This window comes from Pelophylax lessonae (assembly GCF_965119305.1).
Source record: "Pelophylax lessonae genome assembly, chromosome: 9".
In the NCBI taxonomy this organism is placed as follows: Eukaryota; Metazoa; Chordata; class Amphibia; order Anura; family Ranidae; genus Pelophylax; species Pelophylax lessonae.
Genome location: NC_138776.1, coordinates 202,949,833 through 202,973,629, shown reverse-complemented (window position 1 = coordinate 202,973,629; position 23,797 = coordinate 202,949,833). Strand labels below are relative to the sequence as shown.

General features: G+C 41.9%; 1 protein-coding gene across 1 annotated transcript in view; it reads left to right on the top strand.

Moving 5' to 3' along the window:
- Positions 1–23,797, top strand: part of MAT1A (methionine adenosyltransferase 1A) — a 77,642-nt gene that overhangs the window by 28,898 nt on the left and 24,947 nt on the right. Inside the window, exons 2-5 of the mRNA XM_082269405.1 lie at positions 6,748–6,825; positions 11,488–11,610; positions 11,737–11,849; positions 15,895–16,038. Coding sequence (XP_082125531.1) covers positions 6,748–6,825; positions 11,488–11,610; positions 11,737–11,849; positions 15,895–16,038 — 458 coding nt within the window. The remainder of the gene's footprint in view (positions 1–6,747; positions 6,826–11,487; positions 11,611–11,736; positions 11,850–15,894; positions 16,039–23,797) is intronic.

Genomic DNA, 23,797 nt, shown 5'->3' with positions numbered 1-23,797 from the left:
CTAGACTTTAATTTAAGAATCTCGTGACCAAAAGCTGATAGAGGCACCTCAGGAGATGAGTGGAATTATCCCAATATTAGGAGGATCCAAGCTGGAAGGATTTCCAATGCCCTTTTGGGGCAGAGGCGTTGTCTGACCTTCCTATCATAAGAAGGTCATGACTCTTTGGTAAGCCTTTCTGGATACTATCGGGTGGTGGAATCCACACTTTCTCTTCAAGCCACTATTATCACCTATCTTCTATTAAAGCGGATAACCGTCATTTCACAGCCTTTGATTTGTCTTTACTTATTTGTGGGACTTTTTATTCAGTTTGTAATAGTTTTTTTTTTAATCACATGTTGTTAATTTTGTTAATTTTAATTGGGTATTTATTATTTATTCACATAAATTTAAGGTCAGTGCAACGTGTTTTTATTACTAGTTGGTGTCAGATTGCCCGCCATACTATCGCAGTCCCACTATAAGTTGCCGAACCTCTACATTTTCAGGAAACAATACACTTAAATGACTTTTCATAATGTGATATTTATTGTGAGTTTGTGAACATTATTGCATAAAATTGCAGAGTGCAAAAACACAAAGTAAACATGGACATGAATATAAAACTGTCTTGCTTATCAAGAGCAAGATGAACCTTTAGGCTCGGTTCACACTTATGCGATGCGGGAAGGCTGCGAATTTGCAGCCTGTTGCCGCATCGCAAACGCACCCCCGGCAGTTCACACTGCCATATGCGATACACTGGGGGTGTCAATGTAATCTTAACGACACCCCCAGTTTGATCGCATATCGCAGTGCGATCTTGCAGTTCGCACAGGATCGGATCGCGCAAGTGTGAACCGCTGTGCGATCCGATCCTGATGCGGCTGCAAAAAAGGGTCCTGTGCGTGTTTGCTGCGGGTGCGCTGTGAATTTAGCCATAAAAAGTGTATGGCTAAACTCGCACCGCACAGCCGATCGCATGTAATGAAGGAGAAGTGCGCTCCGATATTACATGCGATCGGCGCAGCCGCATCAATGTGAACCGGGACTAACTGGCATCCAAGTGCATTTCAAAACATTTAGAGTATTAGAAAAAAAAAAAGAAACATGAAATAATACATTGGTATTATGGATTTTATATCACCGCCAAGGAGGATTTTTAAGGAGAGGCACCTGGTGTGGGCCAGATGCCCCAGACGTTATAACATTTTGCAAGGGAGCCGCCTGAAGTGTCTTTCGTAATCTTTCAGTTGGGGCTTAAAATGGAAGTAAACCCTGGAAGCTGCCATCATGGCCTCTGTGTAATTTTCAACTGCCATGATGCTGCACATGTGATCAGTCATGACACCAGCCATTGGATGGTTTGACAGTTTGGTTGAGAGCACAACCAATAGGAGTGTTACATTTCTGGCATGTGCCGAAAATGTAACTGTTTTTTGAAACTGTTAAATGGATGGGTTTACTTCCACTTTAACACCAGAAAGATTTGGGACTATCGTATGCCTCCATTTCCGCATAATTAACAATCTGGATGCAAGAAGAATATGCATGACCAAAGCTCTAAGGCAGGGATCCTCAAACTACGGCCCTCCAGATGTTGTGGAACTACACATCCCATGAGGCTTTCGGAAAATATGACATTCACAGACATGACTAGGCATGATGGAAATTGTAGTTCCTGAACAACTGGAGGGCCATAGTTTGAAGACCCCTGCTTTAAGGTTTAGTGGAAACTTTTAAATTCCTATGCTAAGCAAGGCCAGGGCTGGGGTGAAGGTTGTCAGACTTCAGAGATAAAGGTAAATACAGTACTCAGTTCCAGAAGATGCGCAAGTGTGGGCAGTCCCACAAAATGCGAGGAAGAGATCCAGATTGAAAACAACCTCACCAGCATTTGTCATCATCCAAATTGACAAATCTATACATTTACCCAGGGGTTAAGTAATATCTGTGGTGTATTGTCTGGGACAGCTCCCAAAAATGTATGCATTTAGAGATGCTATAGTTGTGATGGATAGCTTGTTGCCATTGAGAGTCTGAGAAAGAGAGGTTTAAGTCACATTCCCATCTCTCAAGGTCAGATATTTTCATGAATGTACCTAGGACTTGCAAGAAGTTGTAAAAGAGTGCAATACCTTTAAGCTTAAGGGAGTCTGAAGACCAAAGGGCCCAGGCTTTTTGTGGCAGCAGTTAACCCTCCTCTTATGTTAACTTTCTGTTACTATCCATGATGTTAACGGGTCGGTTTTGACCCGTGTCTTAAATCAGCCATAAAATACCCTCTGAACAATTATTTATCATCCAATTTGTTTCTTACCACTTGGTTACCTTGTTAGGCTTCTTTATCCTTGAAAAGATTGGTTTTAATATTTTTGGTGTGACCCCTTAGACCTTTCTTTTGATTAGAGAAGCAGACAAGCAGGAAAAGAGATAGCCCCCTCCCTAACTACAGCTCACAGGGTTGAGAGGGGATTGGCTGTCAGTGTTACTAAACAGAGAGAGTGTTTATGATTTTAGTTTTGGCACTTATTAGTGTCCTAAAATCCTATATTATAACTGGGTCAGAATTGACCCTAACACCATAAACGTCTTAATTTTCACCACAGTATTTTATAATTTAGTGAAAAGGATTCTTTTTCTATTACATTGTTTAAATAGAGGTTCCTGACAAAGTAAAAAAATATTGATGCAATAAACAAATTTATGTGATACTTATAGACATTCAAAACCTGAAAACGGGTCGGTTCTGACCCTAACATAAGAGGAGGGTTAAATAAATTTTATTACAAACACAATATAATATTATAATATAATTTTTTTGGGGTAAAATATAAAAGATGATATTGCATCAAGTAAAGGGATACCAAACAAGCCAAGATTCTAAATTTTTCATGCCTGAGAAATGGCATAAAGCTACAGCACCCAAAATTGTCCATAAGCGATGCTTTAAAAGTCCTTACAGGTTATCATTTTAGAGTTAAACATGAGCTATTTTGCTAGAATTATTGCTCCTACTCCAACTTTTGCATCAATACCTTACAACATGCGTGTTTGCATTTGCTCATGAGCACAGGGGGATGGTGGTGATTTACATTTTTTTTTTTATTTTAATTTATTTATTTTTACACTATTTACATTTTTAAATGTACCTTTATTGCTATTGCAAGGGGTGAACAAGACACCTTGTGATAGATTTGAGCAATGACAGGTACTCTTTATTGAGACGTCAGGGTTCTTTTAGACCCCGGATTCCTTCCTTGCCCTCCTAGGCAGCTGATCGAACAGAGAGACCAGGGAAAGACAGCTCTAAAACCAGAAATGATGAAATCCTTGTTGCTTGCAGCTTCATTTATCATGGAGGAGATCGATTAATGGATGTTCCTCCATCTCCTCTGTGGGCAGCTGATCCGAGTGCTTTCAGTTGTCTACTGGTGGGAAGGGACAGCCGGGGAATGGCAGTGGACAGCGCTAGTAGGGGGGCACTGCTGCGCTGTAAAAGTGATCAGACAGCCCCAACCTTTAACCCTTACCTGCGAATCTGACCTTTGACCCTAACTTTGACGATAATTATAACCCTGACAGTGACCTAGATCAAACCCTGATCTAGCTATTTTTTTTTTAAATTTTTTCTTTTTACACACACTTTTCTATTTACTGTTTTCTTCTCTAGCAAGGAGAAAAAGATACAATGTGTATTTTCCCCATTTTCTCAATTTAAGAGGTGAAAACAACACAGTAACTGATCACTGTGATAGTAACTTAGAGACTATCACAGCGATCATGTGATCAGTGACTGGGACTCCTGGTTCCTGATCTTTAGTATGAGATCTTTGGCTTTCGGTGAAAGCTCAGTCCCTGTGCTGGGAGTGCACTCTCAGCATAAACACAGTGGCACACCTATGTGGCCCCACAGGAGCAAACCCAATTCCAGGAGGTCGAATATATGCCTATTCTCATTGGGAAGGGGTTAATGTACACTGTGCAGTTTTGTAACTTGCTGCCTAAACAAGCTGGCATACCTGTAGGCCATTCAGATCACCCCCAAAGCCTGGCTGAAAAGCTCCCACATTGCTTGCATTTGCCTATTCTAGATAATTGGCAGGACACAAAATCTGTTGGCCGCTCTCCCCCAGCAACAGCTTTTTTTTTGTGCCACTTGAAAGCCATCTGTGTTTTTAACAGCACCGTTACACAAGCATGTTATATTATTATTTTTCTTTTACTATTTTCAGATCAAACATTTGATCAAAGCAAATAGCAACACAAATGGTTAATTTCCATATGAATCTTGCACACTGTGTACTGTAGATATACTCCCCTGGTAATTAAAGCAGAAGTACAACCTAATACCTTAAATTCTCCCCTGCAGTCATTAATGTAAGCAGAGTTCAGCCTCATGTGTCAAAATGAAAAAAATCCCAGTTTTCTATCTTTATTTTGCAGTTTTCAGTGCTGTCACATGACTTCAATTCCTCTTCCTGCTGAGTCCAAGAACAGCAAGTGGGTGTGGTTACTGAAAGCTAGTGGCATCCCTCCCAGGGAGGGGCACTGTTCCTGTGTAGCCAGTGGGCATATACAGAATGGGAGGAGCTGATCATAGGTTCACGCCCAGTGGGTGTGGTTACTGAAAGCTAGTGGCATCCCTCCCAGGGAGGGGCACTGTTCCTGTGTAGCCAGTGGGCATATACAGAATGGGAGGAGCTGATCATAGGTTCACGCCCAGTGTTCTCTCATCAGTAATGATGCATTGTACATCATAATTCATGAGAAAATGAAGATTTAAAAAAAAGAGCCATCCACACAGGACACGGGGGGGGGGGGGGCACATATAGAGTATAGCTGTGCTGGGCTTTGAATGAAGACTACCACAGGGGAAGGAAGCTGGACACAGGGGGAGGGGGATGGGGGGCGGTGCTATTAGTGTAGGTGGAATTGCTCTGGGGTCTCAGCTCACAATCTGCAATGATCATAGTACAGGCAACCACACTAAGTCTCTGTTTCCACTAGTGCAACCAATCAATGACACCCGTTCCCATCAATGCGACTTTGAAAATCAGCAATTTTGAAAAGGTACCTGCACTACTTTGATGAAATTTTTGATGCAACTTTGATCCAGAGAGTGTAAAGGTGGATCAAAGTCGCATCCAAGTCATACTTTAAATCACAATAGTGGAAACGTAGACTAAAGCTACATTTCCACTGATGCGACTAATGTGACTTGTCAAGTGACTTTGGACACACAAGTCGCATGACAAGTCACAGCCCATTGCCCATCTATGCGACTTTGAAAATCAGAGACTTTGAAAAGGTCCCTTCACTACTTTGATGCAACTTTTGATATGACTTCAGATCCAGAGAGTTGGTTCAAAGTTGCATCAATGTCGCACTCTAAATTGCAATAGTGGAAATGTAGACTAAAGCTCTCCAAAGTCACAGTCAAGCCTAGTGACTACGTTTCCATTAGTGAGAGTCTTTAGCTGTGTGATTTAGAGTGTGTCTTTAAGTGCAGCTTTGATCCAACTTTACACTTTCTGGATCAAAGTTGCATCAAAGTAGTGCAGGTACCTTTTCAAAGTTGCTGATTTTCAAAAGGGCATAGATGGGAATGGGTGTCATGCGATTTTATGTGTCCAAAGTCGCATGACAAGTTGCACTAGTAGAAACTGAGCCTAAAACTCGTTACTCCCATGTAATGAGCAATAGAAATAGATCTGTATCATTCTAAACTTTTAAAAATGTTTCTTTGTACCTTATTTCTTTCATATGTTGCATTGGTTATGTGACCCCCCTCTCCCCCTCCCTCTCTCTCTCTCACCCCCTCTCTCTCCCCCCTCTCTCCCCCTCTCTCTCTCTCCTCCTCTCCCTCCCCTTATCTAATTCTCTCTCTCTCTCTTTGCTTCCTTCCTTCCCCCCCCCTCTCTCTCTCTCTCTCTCTCTCCCTCTCTCCCTCTCTCTTTTTACCTCTCCATCTCTCTCTCTCCCCCTCTCCATCTCTCTCTCCCCCCTTCTCTTTCCCTCCATCTCTCTCTCTCTCTCCCCCTCTCTCTCCCTCCATCTCTCTCTCTCCCCCTCTCTCTCTCCCCTCTCTCCCCCTCTCTATCCCCCCTCTTCCCCCCCCTCTCTCTCCTCCTCTCCCTCCCCTTCTCTCTCTCTTTCCTTCCTTCCCTCTCTCTCTCTCTCCCTCTCTCTCTTTCCCTCTCCATCTCTCTCTCCCCCTCTCCATCTCTCTCCCCCTCTCCATCTCTCTCTCCCCCTCTCCATCTCTCTCCCCCCTCTCTCTCTCTCCCTCAATCTATGAAGACAGGAAGATATCATGTTCTGTGAAGGATAGGAGGGATGAGGGTGGGGGTGGGCAGATCTAGGCTGTCTAAGAAATACCTGTCTATGACAACCTTTTCAGGAAGTGAAAGACAGCTTAGCAACATTCAGATAAAGGGAGATAGCGTTGTCGGTGAAGAACAGGAAGAGGCTGATTGTCTAGTTTAGATAAGACTTTTTAAGGTACACAATCAGCTAGCCAGAAAATGAATAATATCAAAGATAAAGATATTAAACATACTATTAATAGGAAAAATTTCATTTTTGACTGAAGTTTCCCTTTAATTGTTTATTTAGATGTTCTTCAGTATAAATCTTGACAAGGTAACTTGCACAAATATTGGAACACATAAAAACAAAATATTGCTTCTTAATTGTTAACTGGTCATTTTGAATGACAAATTGCTCTTTTTGTATACTCCATATCACATTTTCTTTCCACAGACAAGATCTGTGATCAGATAAGTGATGCTGTTCTAGATGCTCATCTACGGCAAGATCCCGATGCTAAGGTTGCATGTGGTAAGTAGTGTTCATAGCATTGGTGGTTTCCTATAGGAAGTTTTTTGCTGATTGGTAATGATGCAAAATTGATATACCTGGGTTGATTTACTAAAACTGGAGAGTGCAAAATCTGGTGCAGCTCAGCATTTGAACCAATCAGCTTTCAGTTTTTTTTTTTTTGTCAAAGCGTTATTGCTGAAGTTAGAAACTGATTGGCTACCATGCACAACTGCACCAGACTCTAAGTACCTTTGTTTTAGTACTGTTAATCTCCCCCACTGTTATATATTTTTTTTAAATAAATGATAAATTATTGTAAGAAGTCAATTAATAACCTAAAATGAAGTGTTGCCAGAAGTTTGAAATCCCCCAGGGTACCCAGTGTACACAGCACTTGTTCCCGTTCAAATCTATGCAGTGCCTGTTGAGCAGTGTGGTCAGCTACTCAACAACTACTGCACAGGTCTGAACAACATACATCTGCTACTTACTCCAGTCTCTTTTCCCAGGTAGGTGGGTCTGGCCTCAGCTGTCTTAGAGAGACTGGAGTATTTGCTGGTATGCATTGTTGTTGGCTTGTGTTTTATGTGAATGACAGCTCTCCTCTGCGGTGCAGTCATTTACGACACAAGACCTGCAAGATGGCAGAGCTTCGGAGGGGGAGGTGGCTTTAATTCCTCCATAGGAACATTTATAAATTGGGCTTCAGACTGGGAAGGAGCTACAATCAGCAACAGAGAAAAGAAATGTAATTTGTTTTCTAAGCCACTGAAAGGATCTGAATACAACCTTGTGCAATGTTCAGTACAAAAAAAGTGTCACCCACCCCAACCTATACTTAGCCTTTGTAGCAAGGTGCACATGGAAGGGAAAAAAATTTCCCAACACACTCACCAGCCAGACGTTCTCTAGGTCACGTAACTCCTGTGTGCTCTGGCAGCCATGCTGGGGTCGATCTGTCATCTGTTGTGTCCGCCGGACACAGCAGATGACAGATTGGTGTACAGGGCCCCCAATGTCATGGGATCATTGTGACCAATTACAGCCATCACATGACAGTTGTACACAATGAATCACTGTCATTCATATTCAAAAAGGAAAAAAATGTATTAAAAAAAAAAGAAAAAAAATGTTTAATTTTAAATTTTTTTTTAACATACTGTCACCAATCATTTTCCTTTATCACCGCCACACCAGTCACATGATGATGCTGAACTGCTCTAGTAACAGCATGTTATAAAAAAAATTGTAAAAAAAAACTCGACATTTTATTTAATTTCTTAGTTTTCCAAAGCATTTTAAAAAAGGACAACTTTGAAAAATTCACCATGCCTCTTACTAAATACCCTGGAGTGTCTACATTAAAAAAGGGGGTCATTTGGGGGTATTTGTACTGTCCTGGCATTTTAGGGCCTCAAGAAATGAGATTGATCATTTTTCATATACCGTATAAGTACCATTATTAATATTCATATTATTATACAGAAATGATATAGCACCAACAGTTTGCACAGTGCTTTACAATATAAAGGGAGACAATATAGCAACAATACAATTCAATACAAGAGGGTTGGAGAGCCTTGCTTTTGCGTGTTTTTACTCTAATAGGTAGCTTCTAGACTCTATAGCTGTCACACAGACTAAATAATAGGCACTGATTTAGGTTATTTTTACCAAACAAATGTAGTAGTATATATTTTGTCTAAATTTATGCAGAAAAATTACTTATTGGCAAAATTTTATAACAGAAAGTAAGAAAAACAATTTTTTTTTTGTTTGGGTACAGTGTTGCATGACTTTGTCATTACATAGTTACATAGTTAGTGAGGTTGAAAAAAGACATCAGTCCATCCAGTTCAACCTATGATGTGTGTGTGTTTGCTTTTAACCGTACATTGTATACCCCTGTATGTTGTGGTCTCCAAGGTGTCCATCTAATAGTTTTTTGAAACTATCAATGCTCCCAGCTGATACGACTGCTTGTGGAAGAGAATTCCACATCCTTACCGCTCTTACAGTGAAGAACCCCTTACGCATTTTAAGGTTAAACCGCCTTTCCTCTAGTTTTAGTGAATGGCCACGTGTCTTATTGTATCTCCTCTCTCTGAATAGTTTGTTCCTTATGCTAGGGTCGCCAGTACAGTATTTGTACATTGATATTATATCCCCCCTCAATCGTCTCTTCTCCAGAGAGAATAAGTTCAGTGCTTGTAGTCTTTCCTCATAGCTGATGTCCTCCATTCCCCTAATTATTTTTGTTGCCCTTCTCTGGACTCTTTCCAATTCCAGCACATCCTTCCTGAGGACCCGTTCCCAGAACTGGACAGCATACTCCAGATGTGGCCGGACCAGAGTCTTGTAGAGCGGGAGAATAATCTCTTTATTTCTGGAGTGAATCCCCTTTTTTATACATCCCAGTATTCTGTTGGCTTTGCTTGCAGCGGCTTGGCATTGCATACCACTGCCAAGCCTGTTGTCTACCAGTACCCCCAGGTCCCTTTCCATCCTAGACTTACCCAGAGGTTCCCCCCCTAGTGAGTAGCTTGCTTTCTGGTTTCTGGCCCCCAAGTGCATTACTTTACATTTTTCAATATTAAACCTCATCTGCCATGTAGTTGCCCACCCCGTTATTTTGTTCAGGTCCGCTTGTAAGGTTTCCACATCCTGCATAGAAGATATTGGCATGCTTAGTTTAGTATCATCCGCAAATACTGAGATTGTACTAGATATCCCCTCCTCTAGATCATTTATGAATAAATTAAACAGGATTGGTCCCAGGACAGAACCCTGGGGGACCCCACTTTCCACACCCGCCCAATCCGAGTACTCCCCATTAATCACCACCCTCTGGACTCTCCCCTGGAGCCAGTTCTCTATCCAGGTACTCACCTTATGGTCCATACCTACCTTCCTTAGTTTGTACAGTAAGCGTTTGTGGGGAACGGTGTCAAAGGCCTTTGCAAAGTCCAGATACACCACATCCACCGGCTTACCTTTATCTAGGTGGCAGCTCACTTCATCGTAGAAGGTTAATAGATTGGTTTGGCAAGAACAATTTTTCATGAATCCATGCTGATTACTACTAATAATACAGTTTTCATTACTAAAGTCTTGCATGTGGTCCCTTAACATCCCCTCCAAAATCTTGCAGACTACAGATGTTAGGCTGACCGGCCTATAGTTACCCGGGATACATCTCGGCCCCTTTTTAAATATTGGTACCACGTTGGCTTTTTTACAATCAGCTGGCACCATACCCGTCTGTAAACTATCCTTAAAGATCAAGAATAATGGTCTGGCAATCACCTGGCTGAGCTCTTTCAGAACCCTCGGGTGCAAGCCATCCGATCACGGTGATTTATTTATGTTAAGTTTCTCATTCAAAGTGTGATAGCGCTGAAAGCTGGTAAGTGGGAAGGGGGTGAAAACATCCATTATTGAAGTAGTTAAAAAATACATAGTAGGAGGTTTCCTTTAGCACATGTCAAAATGATTTGTAGATCCCAAAATAACTGACATGGAATGCCAATCTCAACCTTTCCTGTAAAAGTCAAGCATAGCTCCACCACAGGGTGCCACTTCAGCAGTTGTTATCCTAAATATGTTTTACCAAGGTCAGGGTTGCTTTAAAGAATTTTTAAAGATTGTATTTGTCAGCATGTTGTTGTTGTGGCTGCCGGTTATTGTATTGTGTAAAATACTGTACACTGTATTGTTAAAAGCATTGGGACGCCTGCCTTTACACACACATGAACTTTAATGGAATCCCAGTCTTAGTCCGTAGGGTTCAATATTGAGTTGGCCCACCCTTTGCAGCTATAACAGTTTTAACTTATCTGGGAACCACAAGGTTTAGTAGTGTGTCTATGGGAACGTTTGACCATTCTTCCAGAAGCACATTTGTGAGGTCAGGCAATGTTGTTGGAGAGAAGGCCTGGCTTGCAGTTTTCGCTCAAATGTATCCCAAAGGTGTTTTATCGGGTTTAAGGTCAGGACTCTGTGCAGGCCAGTCAAGTTCCTCCTCCCCAAACTTGCTCCGCCATGTCTTTATGGACCTTGCTTTGTGCACTGGTGCGCAGTCATGTTGGGACAGGAAGGGTCATTCCCAAACTGTTCCCTCAATGTTGGGAGCAAATTGTCCAAAATATCTTGGTATGCTGACACCTTATGTGTTCCCTTCACTGGAACTAAGGGGCCAAACCCAACCCCTTAAAAACAACCCCACACCATAATCCTCCCTCCACCAAATGATTTAGACCTGTGCACAAAGCAAGGTTCATTAAGACATGGATGACTGAGTTTGGGGTGGAGGAACTTGACCAGCCTGCACAGAGTCCTGAGCTCAACATCATAGAACATCTTTAGGATCAATGAAAGCGGAGACTGCGAGCCGGGCCTTCTAGTCCACATCAGTGCCTGACCTCCCAAATGGAAAAATGGTCAAACATTTCCATAGACACACTCCTAAACCTTGTGGACAGCCTTCCCAGAAGAGTTGAAGTTTTTATAGTTGCAAAGGGTGGTCCAACTCAATATTTAACCCTACGGACTAAGACTGGGATGCCAGGAAAGTTCATGTGCGTGTAAAGGCAGGGGTCCCAATACTTTTGGCAATATATTGTATATACCATGAATAATAAGGCAACTTAAATTCAGTAAATGTGACTCGTTATCTTTCAGAGACAGTATGCAAAACTGGAATGGTATTGCTCTGTGGTGAAATCACATCCCGGGCTGTTGTAGATTACCAGAAAATAGTTCGAGACACCATCAAATACATTGGATACGATGACTCTGAAAAAGGTTAGAAAGCAATATATTCCCTGAGGCAAACATATTTAATCTTCATTAATACAGACACTCTTTATGTTTTTCTTTTACTGTATATATGATGAAAGCATGCAATGATATTTTGTTTCATTCATGTAGGTTTTGACTATAAGACATGCAATGTGCTTGTAGCTCTGGAACAACAGTCTCCGGATATTGCTCAAGGTGTACATTTAGATCGTAGAGAAGAAGATATTGGAGCTGGTGATCAGGTACTATAGTGTACTCATTTCTGCAATCAGTCCTAAGCTAATTATATAAGATATGGTTAACTATGTCATTCTTTGCATACTTTGTACTTTTTTTTGACACTACATTACATTATTTGTACTTTGCCCTGCTTTCCTCGAAGTCAAAAAATGAATCTTCTTTAACTACTTGCCGCCCGCCCGCCGCAGATTTACTGTGGCAGGCTGGAAACAACGTAGCCCTACGTCGGTCGCGCGAGTGGTGCTGGGGGGTGAGCTCCCGTCCCCACTAGGCAGTAGGGATGCCGATCCACGGGACTTTCGGCCACGATTGCTGCCGGGCACCGACGATTGCTCCCCGCTGAGAGAGAAAGACAGTCGCTGCCATTACTAGTAAAAAATAAATAAATAAAAAAAATGACATATTCCCCTAGTTTGCAGACGCAATAAATTTTGCGCAAACCAAGCAAAATACGCTTATTGCGATTTTTTTCACCAAAAATATGTAGCAGAATACAAATTGGCCAAAAAGGATGAAAAATTTTGATTTTTTTTTTTTTTGGCAATGTTATACTCACAATCTCCACCTCATCCAATCAGAGAACACATTGCATTCATTGAGAAAATAGTATTCCGAATGAAGATTACAATAGTACAAAGACTGCATGATGGACTTTTTCTCCCCGTCGCTCAGTGCTGACAGGCAAGATGGCGGGGCTGCTCCACTGACATACAGCATGGGCAGTCCAAGGAATCAAGTAAAGCACAGCACCAGGGTAGAGGCTCTAATACTAAGCCTCCCCAGCATAGCAGCTCCTTCCTTTAGTCTTCCTCCAGCTTTGTCAGCCCTGCAAAATCCAGGCAAAAGATGTGTTCCTGATTTTTCACTGGATGACACAAGGGAGCTACAGATACATCTATTCTGACTTTCCCTACCACTAATCAGCCAGTTATGGACAGTCACCACGCTTAAAGACATGTTAGTCTCCTTAAGAAGTACAATACATGCTGATATACTCTCCTTAGCACAGTAATTAAAGTCAGATGTACAGAAAATGAAAGAGAGGGTGTCACACATTGAAAACAAGATAGGAAAGTTTGCATCCACCTTTAATGACCTGGTAGATGCGCACAATGAGCATGAAGACAGCATCTCCTGGATCCAGTCTAAATTAGCAGATTTATAAGACGGCTCGTGTAGAAACAACGTTAAAGTGCGCGGATTACCAGAATCGGTTAAATCATAGGAACTCCAAGCATATTTTGCCAATATTCTTAGGGAGGCCCTACCAGATTCCCCTCCAGAAGAGTTAATCTTTGACCACATTCAGAATCTGCCTAAGCCTAAACATATTTCTGAGCATCTTCCCAGGGACACTATAGTTCGAATACATTTGTACTATACAGTGGGTATGGAAAGTATTCAGACCCCCTTAAATTTTTCACTCTTTGTTATATTGCAGCCATTTGCTAAAATCATTTAGGCTCATTCTTCTTCCTCATGAATGTACACATAGCACCCCATACTGACAGAAAAACACAGAATTGTTGACATTGTTGCAGATTTATTAAAAAAGAAAAACTGAAATATCACATGGTCCTAAGTATTCAGACCCTTTGCTGTGACACTTATATATTCAACTCAGGTGCTTTCCATTTCTTCTGATCATCCTTGAGATGGTTCTACACCTTCATTTGAGTCCAGCTGTGTTTGATTATACTGATTGGACTTGATTAGGAAAGCCACACACCTGTCTATATAAGACCTTCCAGATCACAATGCATGTCAGAACAAATGAGAATCATGAGGTCAAAGGAACTGCCTGAAGAGCTCAGAGACAGAATTGTGGCAAGGCACAGATCTGGCCAAGGTTACAAAAAGATTTCTGCTGCACTTAAGGTTCCTAAGAGCACATTGGCCTCCATAATCCTCAAATGGAAGACGTTTGGGACGACCAGAACCCTTCCTAGAGCTGGCCGTCCAGCCAAACTGAGCTATCGGGGGAGAAGAGCCTTGGTGAGAGAGGTAAAGAAGAACCCAAAGATCACTGTGGCTGAGCTTCAGAGATGCAGTCAGGAGATGGGAGAAAGTTGTAGAAAGTCAACCATCACTGCAGCCCTCCACCAGTCGGGGCTTTATGGCAGAGTGGCCAGACGGAAGCCTCTCCTCAGTGTAAGACACATAAAAGCCCGCATCGAGTTTGCTAAAAAAAACACCTGAAGGACTCCAAGATGGTGAGAAATAAGATTCTCTGGTCTGATGAGACCAAAATAGAACTTTTTGGCCTTAATTCTAAGCGGTATGTGTGGAGAAAACCAGGCACTGCTCATCACCTGTCCAATACAGTCCCAACAGTAAAGCATGGTGGTGGCAGCATCATGCTGTGGGGGTGTTTTTCAGCTGCAGGGACAGGACGACTGGTTGCAATCGAGGGGAAGATGAATGCGGCCAAGTACAGGGATATCCTGGACAAAAACCTTCTCCAGAGTGCTCTGGACCTCAGACTGGGCCAAAGGTTTACCTTCCAACAAGACAATGACCCTAAGCACACAGCTAAAATAACGAAGGAGTGGCTTCACAACAACTCCGTGACTGTTCTTGAATGGCCCAGCCAGAGCCCTGACTTAAACCCAATTGAGCATCTCTGGAGAGACCTAAAAATGGCTGTCCACCAACGTTTACCATCCAACCTGACAGAACTGGAGAGGATCTGCAAGGAGGAATGGCAGAGAATCCCCAAATCCAGGTGTGAAAGACTTGTTGCATCTTTCCCAAAAAGACTCCTGGCTGTATTAGATCAAAAGGGGGCTTCTACTAAATACTGAGCAAAGGGTCTGAATACTTAGGACCATAAGAATGAATCTAAATGATTTTAGCAAATGGCTGCAATATAACAAAGAGTGAAAAATTTAAGGGGGTCTGAATACTTTCCGTACCCACTGTATATAAGAGAAATTAATGTTCTTAATCAGGAAGCATTACCTCATCCCTGATTGTCTCATAGATTTAACGCTCTTTACTGATCTATCTCACTACACCATACGGAGAAGGAAAAATCGAATGCATCACAAAACCGCTTCACAATCATCAAGTGCCCTACCGATGGAATTACCCAGCCAAGCTACTCACCAACTATGATGGCAAAACAATTCTAGTCAATACAGTGGAAGAAGGCCTTGCACTCCTGAAAAAATGGTGGATCCTAAACATTGATCCCCAATAGGGACCTGATACGTCACCACCTCCTTCTCAATCTACTAACTGGCCAGAAGAGGAATTGGGATGACAGCCAAATACACCCTCAGTTCATCAGCCTACAACTGAAGGCTCCAGTGACCGTTTAGTGCTCACACTATTTGTTTTCTTATACTTACTATACCTTTTTACTACCCCCGAATTAGCAGATACTTTTCTGCACAGATTTCTTGCGGATCGTTCTTTTTTACCCACTATTTCTGCACCTCGACCTTTACCACGAAACAGTGCAGTTCAAATTTTTTCTTTTGATCTTTTTTGTTTTTCTTTTGTCTGTTTTTGATAAAGTGGCCATTAGCTATTTATTTACCTAACCTTGTTTGTGCTGAGACCATACGAAGAGAGACCCATGTCATATTGCTCATTGCCTTACAAGGCTAACATACTGTTGAAAGTTATTTCCTTTAATTTTAAGGGACTGAACAGCCCTACCAAACACAGCATGCTTTGGGCTGAAGCCAAACACCTTCAGGTCTCCAGGAGACTCACCAAAGTCTCAATCACCCTCCCAAGATATCCCATAAGAACTTTCCACACATATTTCAAGCCAACGCCACTTCCATGGATGCTACGTTGGACCTTTAGTGAAAAAGAAAATAATGATGAATAGGAGGATCCAAACCTTGAGAACAGGCTTGTGAGAGATGAACAAAAAAAAAACTGCTAGCAAGCAGACTTTCATTTCTGTTGTAGCATGCCTACGCAAAGATTTCAGAACACTGCTGTTTGGAGATGCAAGTGAGCATTCGCCACACCACCTTCATTAACAATAATCTTTGAATTCTCTATTTTGTCTTTCACTTTGTTCTGTAGGGTTTGATGTTCGGCTATGCAACAGATGAAACAGAAGAGTGTATGCCACTGACTATTGTCCTCGCCCACAAGCTAAATGCAAAACTGGCAGAATCAAGGCGCAATGGAGAGCTGCCATGGCTTAGACCAGATTCGAAAACGCAGGTAACTGAAGTTATTATGTAACATAAATACATTTGTTACATCTTTTATGGTGAAACCCAAGATGCATCTGTTTTCAGTAACTCTGCCCCTCCATTTTATATTAATTAAAAAAAAGAAACAAAAAAACAGGCAAGAACAGAGGCATTAAATGTACCAATCAATTAAAATCCCACCTTTCATTTTTCCAAATCTTTAGGTGAATCAAAAGATTAATACCTGTTGAAAACATTTGATATGACAATTCTTTTTTAATCCAATTTTACATAAGAAGTATGCCATAACTTAAAAAGAAAGGGTTAGTCCTTCCAAAACTGAAATGTAACAAATTTGATGCACCAAATCACCTGCTGTATTCCAATTTAGAGTGACAAGATCCTCTTGTTGTACAGTAGTTACAATTCTCTATAAAAATAAATTCCAGGACTCAATAGGAAGAGCGGGATTGTTTTATCTATCGGTTGAACTCAGTGTACTTGTGTTTTTCTTTTTCAACCTGACTATGTTACTGTGCCATGTGTCAAGTGTGCATACCTGATAACACAAGCACAATGTACTCATTGCCTGAGTCCTTGAGATATATAGAAAGCTGCTAGGCGGTTTAACTCTACAACATTAATCAAGTACAAAACTATTCATGTTTGCTAGATTGACCTTTTAATACTAGAAGAGTTAAACCAATATTTAAAATGACATAATGTGTCCAGGCTTCATTATTGCCTCATCCTACTGTAGATATAGCCTGGAAGGAAGAACCTCAAAACCCTAAAACCCTGCTCACCATTATTGTGCTGGGCCAATGGGAGTGGGATATATTGCACATAGGCATATGTTTTTGCCTTCCTGCATTGCTGAGTGGGTTGAATTATTCCCAATAATAGCTGTGTTAGATATACCTCTGAGTAAAAAAATGTGAGGATAAAAATGACTGAATTAAAATATATTTTACAAATTATCATGAGAAATATAATTTGCAACTATACTGTAGGTCATTTCATGCTTTTTGATATTAGCCATATATAAACTGAAATTAAATGTAGGGGGGGTCAGTTTAGGTGTCAGTGTAGGTGTCATTGTGGGGGGGGGGTCAGTGTAGGTGTCAGTGAAGGGGGGTCAGTGAAGGGGTCAATGTAGGGGGGTCAGTGTAAGGGTTCAGTGAAGGGGGGTCAATGTAGGGGGGGTCAGTGTAGGTGTCAGTGTAGGTGTCAATGTGGGAGGGGGGTCAGTGTAGGTGTCAGTGAAGGGGGGTCAGTGAAGGGGTCAATGTAGGGGGGTCAGTGTAAGGGTTCAGTGAATGGGGGGTCAGTGTAGGGGGGGTAGTGTAGGGGGGGTCAGTGTAGGAGGGGGGGTCAGTCTAGAGGTCAGTCTAGGGGTCAGTCTAGGGGGCAGAGAAGAAGGGTCAGTGAAGGGGGGGTATGTGTCAGTGTAGGGGGGTTTAGTCTAGGGGGATCAGTCTAGGGGGGTCAGTGAAGGAGGGGCAGATATTGAGGGGAAGTCAGTGAAGGGGGGGTCAGTGTAGGTGTCAGTGAAGGGGTCAGTGTGGGGGGGGGGGGGTCAGTGTAGGGGTGTAAGTGTAGGGGTCAGTGAAGGTGTCAGGTAGGTCAGTGTAGGAATCAGGAATGTCAGTGTAGGGGGTCAGTGTAGTAATAAGGTAGGTCAGTGTAGTGATCAGAGTTGGATAGTGCAGGAATCAGGTAGGTCTGTGTATAGGTCAGGTAGGTCTGTGTAGTGGTCAGGTAGGTCTGTGTAGGTGTCAGTATAGTAATCAGGTAGGTTAGTGTAGGAATCAGGTAAGTCTCTGTAGTGGTCAGATAGGTCTCTGTAGGTGTCAGTATAGTGATCAGGTAGGTTAGTGCAGGAAACAGGTAGGTCAGTGTAGGGGTCAGTGTAATTGTCAGGTAGGTTTGTGTAGTGATCAGGTTGGTTAGTGCAGGAATAAGGTAGGTCTCTGTAGTGGTCAGCTAGGTCAGTGTAGTGGTCTGTGTAGATTTGTGTAGGGGGCGCAAATTACTTACCTTGCCCCGGGCGCTGACAACCCACGCTACGCCACTGACTTAGGTTGCCATGTTTGACAAGGGTGGAACCCCAGTATAGATCTAAGAAATATTTGTTTAATCTAAAACATCATTTCTATTACGAGTGATGTTCACATTCCTTTTAATAGGAATAAAAGTGATAAAAAGAAATAAGGGATGGTGAAAAAAAGAAAAAAAAAAAAAATTAAAGCGCCCCATCTCTCTGTGCTTGCGTGCAAAAGCAAATGCATATGTAAGTCGCACCCTCCTATGTAAACTGTGTTCAAACCACACATGTGAGGTATCGCCACGATCGTTAGAGCCAGAGCAATAATTCGAGTGCAGGACCTCCTCTGTAACTCCTAACATGTAACCTGTAAATATTTTTAAAATATTGCCTATGAAGACTTTTAAATACTGTCATTTATCGCCATTCCAGGAGCATCCTCAATTTTAAAGCATGGCATGCTAGGTATCTATTTACTCGGTGTAAAATCATCTTTCACATTATACAAACAAATTAGGCTAACTTTACTGTTTTTTTTTTTTTTTTTTTTAATTCATTAAAGTGTATTTTCTCCCAAAAATTGCGTTTGAAAGTCTGCTGTGCAAATACAGTGTGACATAAAATATTGCAACGACCGCCATATTATTCTCTAGGGTCCCTGCTAAAAAAAAAATACATAATGCTTTGGGGTTCTAAATAACTTTCTAGCAAAAAATACTGTTTTTTTTTTTTTTACCTAATATTGCTACTTGTCATGTGATGATTTGATGATGTTCTTTAATCTTTTAGATGCAGATTTCAAAAATGTATATTCTGCATATTTTTTTCTCTGCATCCTTGCTCAACTTTTCATAGATTTATTGGTGCATATTATTTGGTTATCCAAAACACACACATTACTACCACCATCTGTGAGTGTCAGTTTATCTGCAGTAATGGTTGTGTGTAAATTCCCTAGGAGATGTGACAGCTATAACTGCCATGAGCAGTGTGTGTTCTGCCTGTATAATACATATATCTGTTACTGCAGTAAATATGTTTGTTTTCTTGAACAGTAAGCATACACCATTCAGCTGTTCCACATAACTTCAGGCATGACTAAATGCAGTATGACTCTGTGGAACTCATCCAACTTTGCATGACGTGTTCAAGAAAGTGAAACGTGTTCTTCAATGTCTGCAATACTTTCAAAACATACTTCCCAAATGAAAGGACTTGTTCAGTGAGGCACAGAACAATGCGCAACGTGTAGAACAATGACTATCTTTATGGATTTGTAAACTGATTTCAGTACAATGATATTTGTTTGCCAGGGTTTGCGCATTTTTGCACATCCTAAAGATTGCTAATGCTTTGGTACTTAAACAGTGTTTTTTGCATTCTCATCTCTAAAGCATGCAAAGCAAAGAGAATGCTTAAATTCAGTTATTGGTCAAAGGAAACCTGCATTGAGATAAACATGGAGGCTATTTTTTCTAACTATTCTGTCTGAAAATGCTAGCTGCCTGGTTATTATGGATTCTTTTTGAGTCACTCAAGTTTGCAGGGGTTTTGGGTAAGCTCCGCGTGTATTTTATCATTACTTATCTACAGTATTTTACAAGCAGTGATAAAATACGGCAACTCCTGGGGAAGTGGCAAAGCCACCATACAGTACGTGTGGAATTTTAATAGGCATTAATTAAAGTGGAGTTCCACCCAAAAGTGAAACTTCCGCTCATTTGCTTCCTCCCCCCCCCTCCGTTGCCACATTTGGCACCTTTCATGGTGGAGGGGGGAACATTTACCTGTTTTTGACAGGTACCCTTCCCCACTTCTGGGAGACGGCGCAGCGTCGACATCCCTTGGAAGTTTGGCCCCCTCCTCCTTCCCCCGCAGCCGAGCCAATCTGAATGCGCAGTGCACTTCGCGCATTCGCAGAAGGGATCGACCCGTGAAGCCGCAAGGCTGTACTGCCGGGTTCCCTGACCGGCAATGGCGGCGGAAGCACCCAACAGCTGATGGAAACATCGGCTGCGGTGCCGACATCGCTGGTCTCCAGGACAGGTAAGTGTCCTAACATTAAAAGTCAGCAGCTACAGTATGTGTAGCTGCTGACTTTAATTTTTTTTTTTGGGGGGTGGGGAATTTCCGCTTTAAGTTCTTTCTATTGGTTGCTTTCCAGTCTGTACCGCATTTTTGAACAAACTGTGTCAATACTGGCTGTATAGACATTTGGGTTATTTATTTCTTGCATAATGTATTTTATAACTGACTTTCGTGGCAAGAAGCACATGGAAGGGCAACGTATGTCAGACAAAACCAAAGAAAACTCCTAGCTCATCTTCTCAGCCAGCCTGCAACCAACTGAATTATCCTGTCTAACAGTTTGCGTTAAAAACAGGGGTTTAGTTTGCACATTTGCAAATACATGCCTAAGCTGCGGAGGCCGCGACAAGGCACCCCATTATTATCCGCAGTTCTACCTCTATACATTTTTGAGAGCATCCATAGTAGAAGCACACATATTATAATGGATAGGCAGAGGGCAGCTGAGCCTGGAAGGAGTCCACCTCTCCTTCAGAGGTGCACTGGGCACCCAGCATATAACACAATGGCAGCAAAGGTGTCCAGTGCGTCCCCTTACCAGTATTAAAACAGTACAAACAAATGGCCACTGCCCCCACCTACGGTGCCTTCAAAAAATATTAATACCCCTTGAAATTGTTCACATTTTGTCATGTTACAAACAAAAACCTAAATGTGTTTTATTGGCATTTTATGTGTAGGACCAACAAAAGTTGCACATAATTGTGAAGTGGAAAGAAAATGATAAATGGTTTTCAATTTTTTTTTACAAATTAATATCTGAAAAGTGTGGCGTGCATTTGTATTCACCCCCCTGAGTCAATACTTTGTAGAACCACCTTTCGCTGCAATTACAAATGCAAGTCTTTTTGGGTATGTTTCTACAAGCTTTGCTTATGTAAAGAGGGACATTTTTTGCCCATTCTTCTTTGCAAAATAGCTCAAACTCTGTCAGATTGGACGGAGAGCGTCAGTGAACAGCAATTTTCAAGTTCTCAATTGGATTTGTAGGTCTGGACTTTGACTGGGCCATTCTAACATATGATGATGCTCTGATATAAACCATTCCATTGTAGCTCTGGCTGTATGTTTAGGGTAGTTGTCCTACTGGAAGGGGATCCCCTGCCCTAGTCTCAAGTCTTTTGCAGACTTTAACAGTTTTTCCTCTAGGATTGCCCTATATTTTGCTTCATCCATCCTCCGATCAACTCTGACCAGCTCCCCTGTCCCTGCTGAAGAAAAGCATCCCCACAGGGTAATGTGCAATGTTAGTTTTCCACCACACAAAGGGTTTTGCTTTTAGGCCAAAAAGTTAAATTTTTGTCTCATCTGACCAGAGCACCTGCTTCTCTGATTAATGCTCTCCTTCCCCGGCCTGTCAGTTTAGGTCGACAGCCATGCCTTGGTAGATTTGCAGTTGTGTCATACTCTTTCCATTTTCGGTTGATGGATTGAACAGTGCTCAATGAGGTGTTCAAAGTTTGGGATATTTTTTTTTTTAATTCTTTATTTAAAGGTATGCATGAAATGGAAGCATTAACAATACATAGCATCATCGTCCTCCGGTAGGTTAACTGTTGTACATAATAAACATTAAAAAAAAAAGATAAAATGGTGAGACCTATTAATCGCAATATATACCAACTGATTTTCCGTTAGCAAGGCATAACTAGCCATACAAAGTATTGCCATATAATAGACAGTGCTAGAGGGAGCCTGTTCTGTATGGGCTAAGTGAGAGGAGGAAGACCCCCACCAGCATCTATCTCTTAGCTGGCATGGGGACCCACTGACCTCTCAACCATAATGTAATGATAACTGCACACTAGACATTCTTACCTGATGGTTCGTGGATACTGAGAAGATATTTTAACATTTTTTTATAAAGAAAGGAGGACACTGTCCACGTCAAAGAAAAAAGGAGAGAGAGAGGAGAGAGAAAGAAGAGGGGGAGAGAAAAAAAGGGGGGGGGAGTGGGAAAGGGGCTTTACAGTGGGAGTTGTCTAGTTTCTCTTTATGTATCCACTCAGCTATTTATGAGTATGATAAGTAGTCATCCGAGAAGTGAAACAAGTCCCAGTGAACCCAACACACATTGCACTTTTCTGTCTTGTCTCTTAGGATCGCCGTGAGGTGTTCCATTTGCTGTATAGCATTCACTTTGGCAAACCAATGAGAGATAAGGGGAGCTGCTTCTTGTTTACACATACTGGGAATGCATGCCCCAGCGCCATTCAGAAGGTGCTTCAATAAGGATTTATGGTACCTCTTGCTTGATATAGGTGTCAAGTTAAGAAGTATAGCAGCTGGGTTGTCAAATAGAGAGTAATCTGTAAGTTTATGCACAGTTTGAAAGATATGCTGCCAAAAAGGGAGAATCCTGAGACATTCCCAGAAGATGCTGATAAGTGTGCCATTTTGGGTGCCACAATGCCAACAAAGAGGGTTATGGCCTGGAACAATGGACGCTAGGATTGTCGGAGTACAATACTATCTCGTCAAGATTTTATAAGTGGTCTCTTGATATTTACTGCAAAGGGAGAATTTTGTGAGCAAAGAAGAGTTTCCGATTCTTTTGAGAATGTGGTATTTAGGTCTCTTTACTATTTTAGCAGATATGTCAGTTCATAGAGCTGTAGCAGTGAGTAAAATGGTATAGGAAACTGAGAGGGATTTACAAATCAGTCTTTCCCCCCACACAGAGGTCCTCAAATGACGTTGGTTGTCTTCGAAATTTGGAATGATCCAGAAGAGATCTGAGGAAGTATGATAATTGTAACAATTTCCACTGCCCCAGAGCAGAAGAGTTGAATGAGCTATAAAGCTCTGAAAGCCTGACCCAGTCAGTTTGGCTAAGAAAACAAGAAGCCCTGAAAACATTCCCATGAACCTGAAAGGCTTTGTCAGAGAGTTCCGGAGCAAAGTCTGGGTGGCCGATGATAGGTGTCAGTGGGGAGGGGAAGCTGGCAGTATCTGCTACCCTAAAGTATCTAGATAATTCAGTCGGGGTGGCTTCAATTAGGGAGTGGGGGGGGGGGGACCAACCAAGAGTATGATATTCCCTCCCAGCGAAGGCCGGCCAAGGGGGCTACTACCAATTCCTATTCCAATGAAACCCATAGCTTATGAGGGGCATGTCTGCACTCTGCACCAGTCAATCACTCTGGTCATATGTAGCACCTGTGCAGTATAATGCAGGGTCAGGAAGACCGACGCCACCTCCAAGTTTGGGTCGTTGCAAGAGTGATTGCTTAAGATGAGAAGGTTTCCCTTGCCAGACATACCTGACAAAAGCTGTCCGAAGTTTGCAAAAAAACTCACAAGGGAGTTTAACTGGTAATGCTTGTAGCAAGTAAAGAAAACAGGGAATCACATTAATTTTTAAAATGCTACATCTTCCAAACCAAGAAACTGCCAGAGTTTCAGAGTTTCAGCTAAAAAGGGCAGCCAATAATGGTTGAAAATTATATTGAAAAATAAGGTTAAGATTAGATGGTATTCTAGTCCCTAAATACTGAATAGCCTGAGGTGCCCATCGAAACGGGAAATTTGCACTAAGTCGGGCAGTCATTCGAGGGGAAGATTAACATGGGTTAGTGTCTCTGATTTTTGTACGTTGACTTTAAAGCCTGCTAAGCTCCCATTAGTCCGGATTTCACACATAAGGACTGGT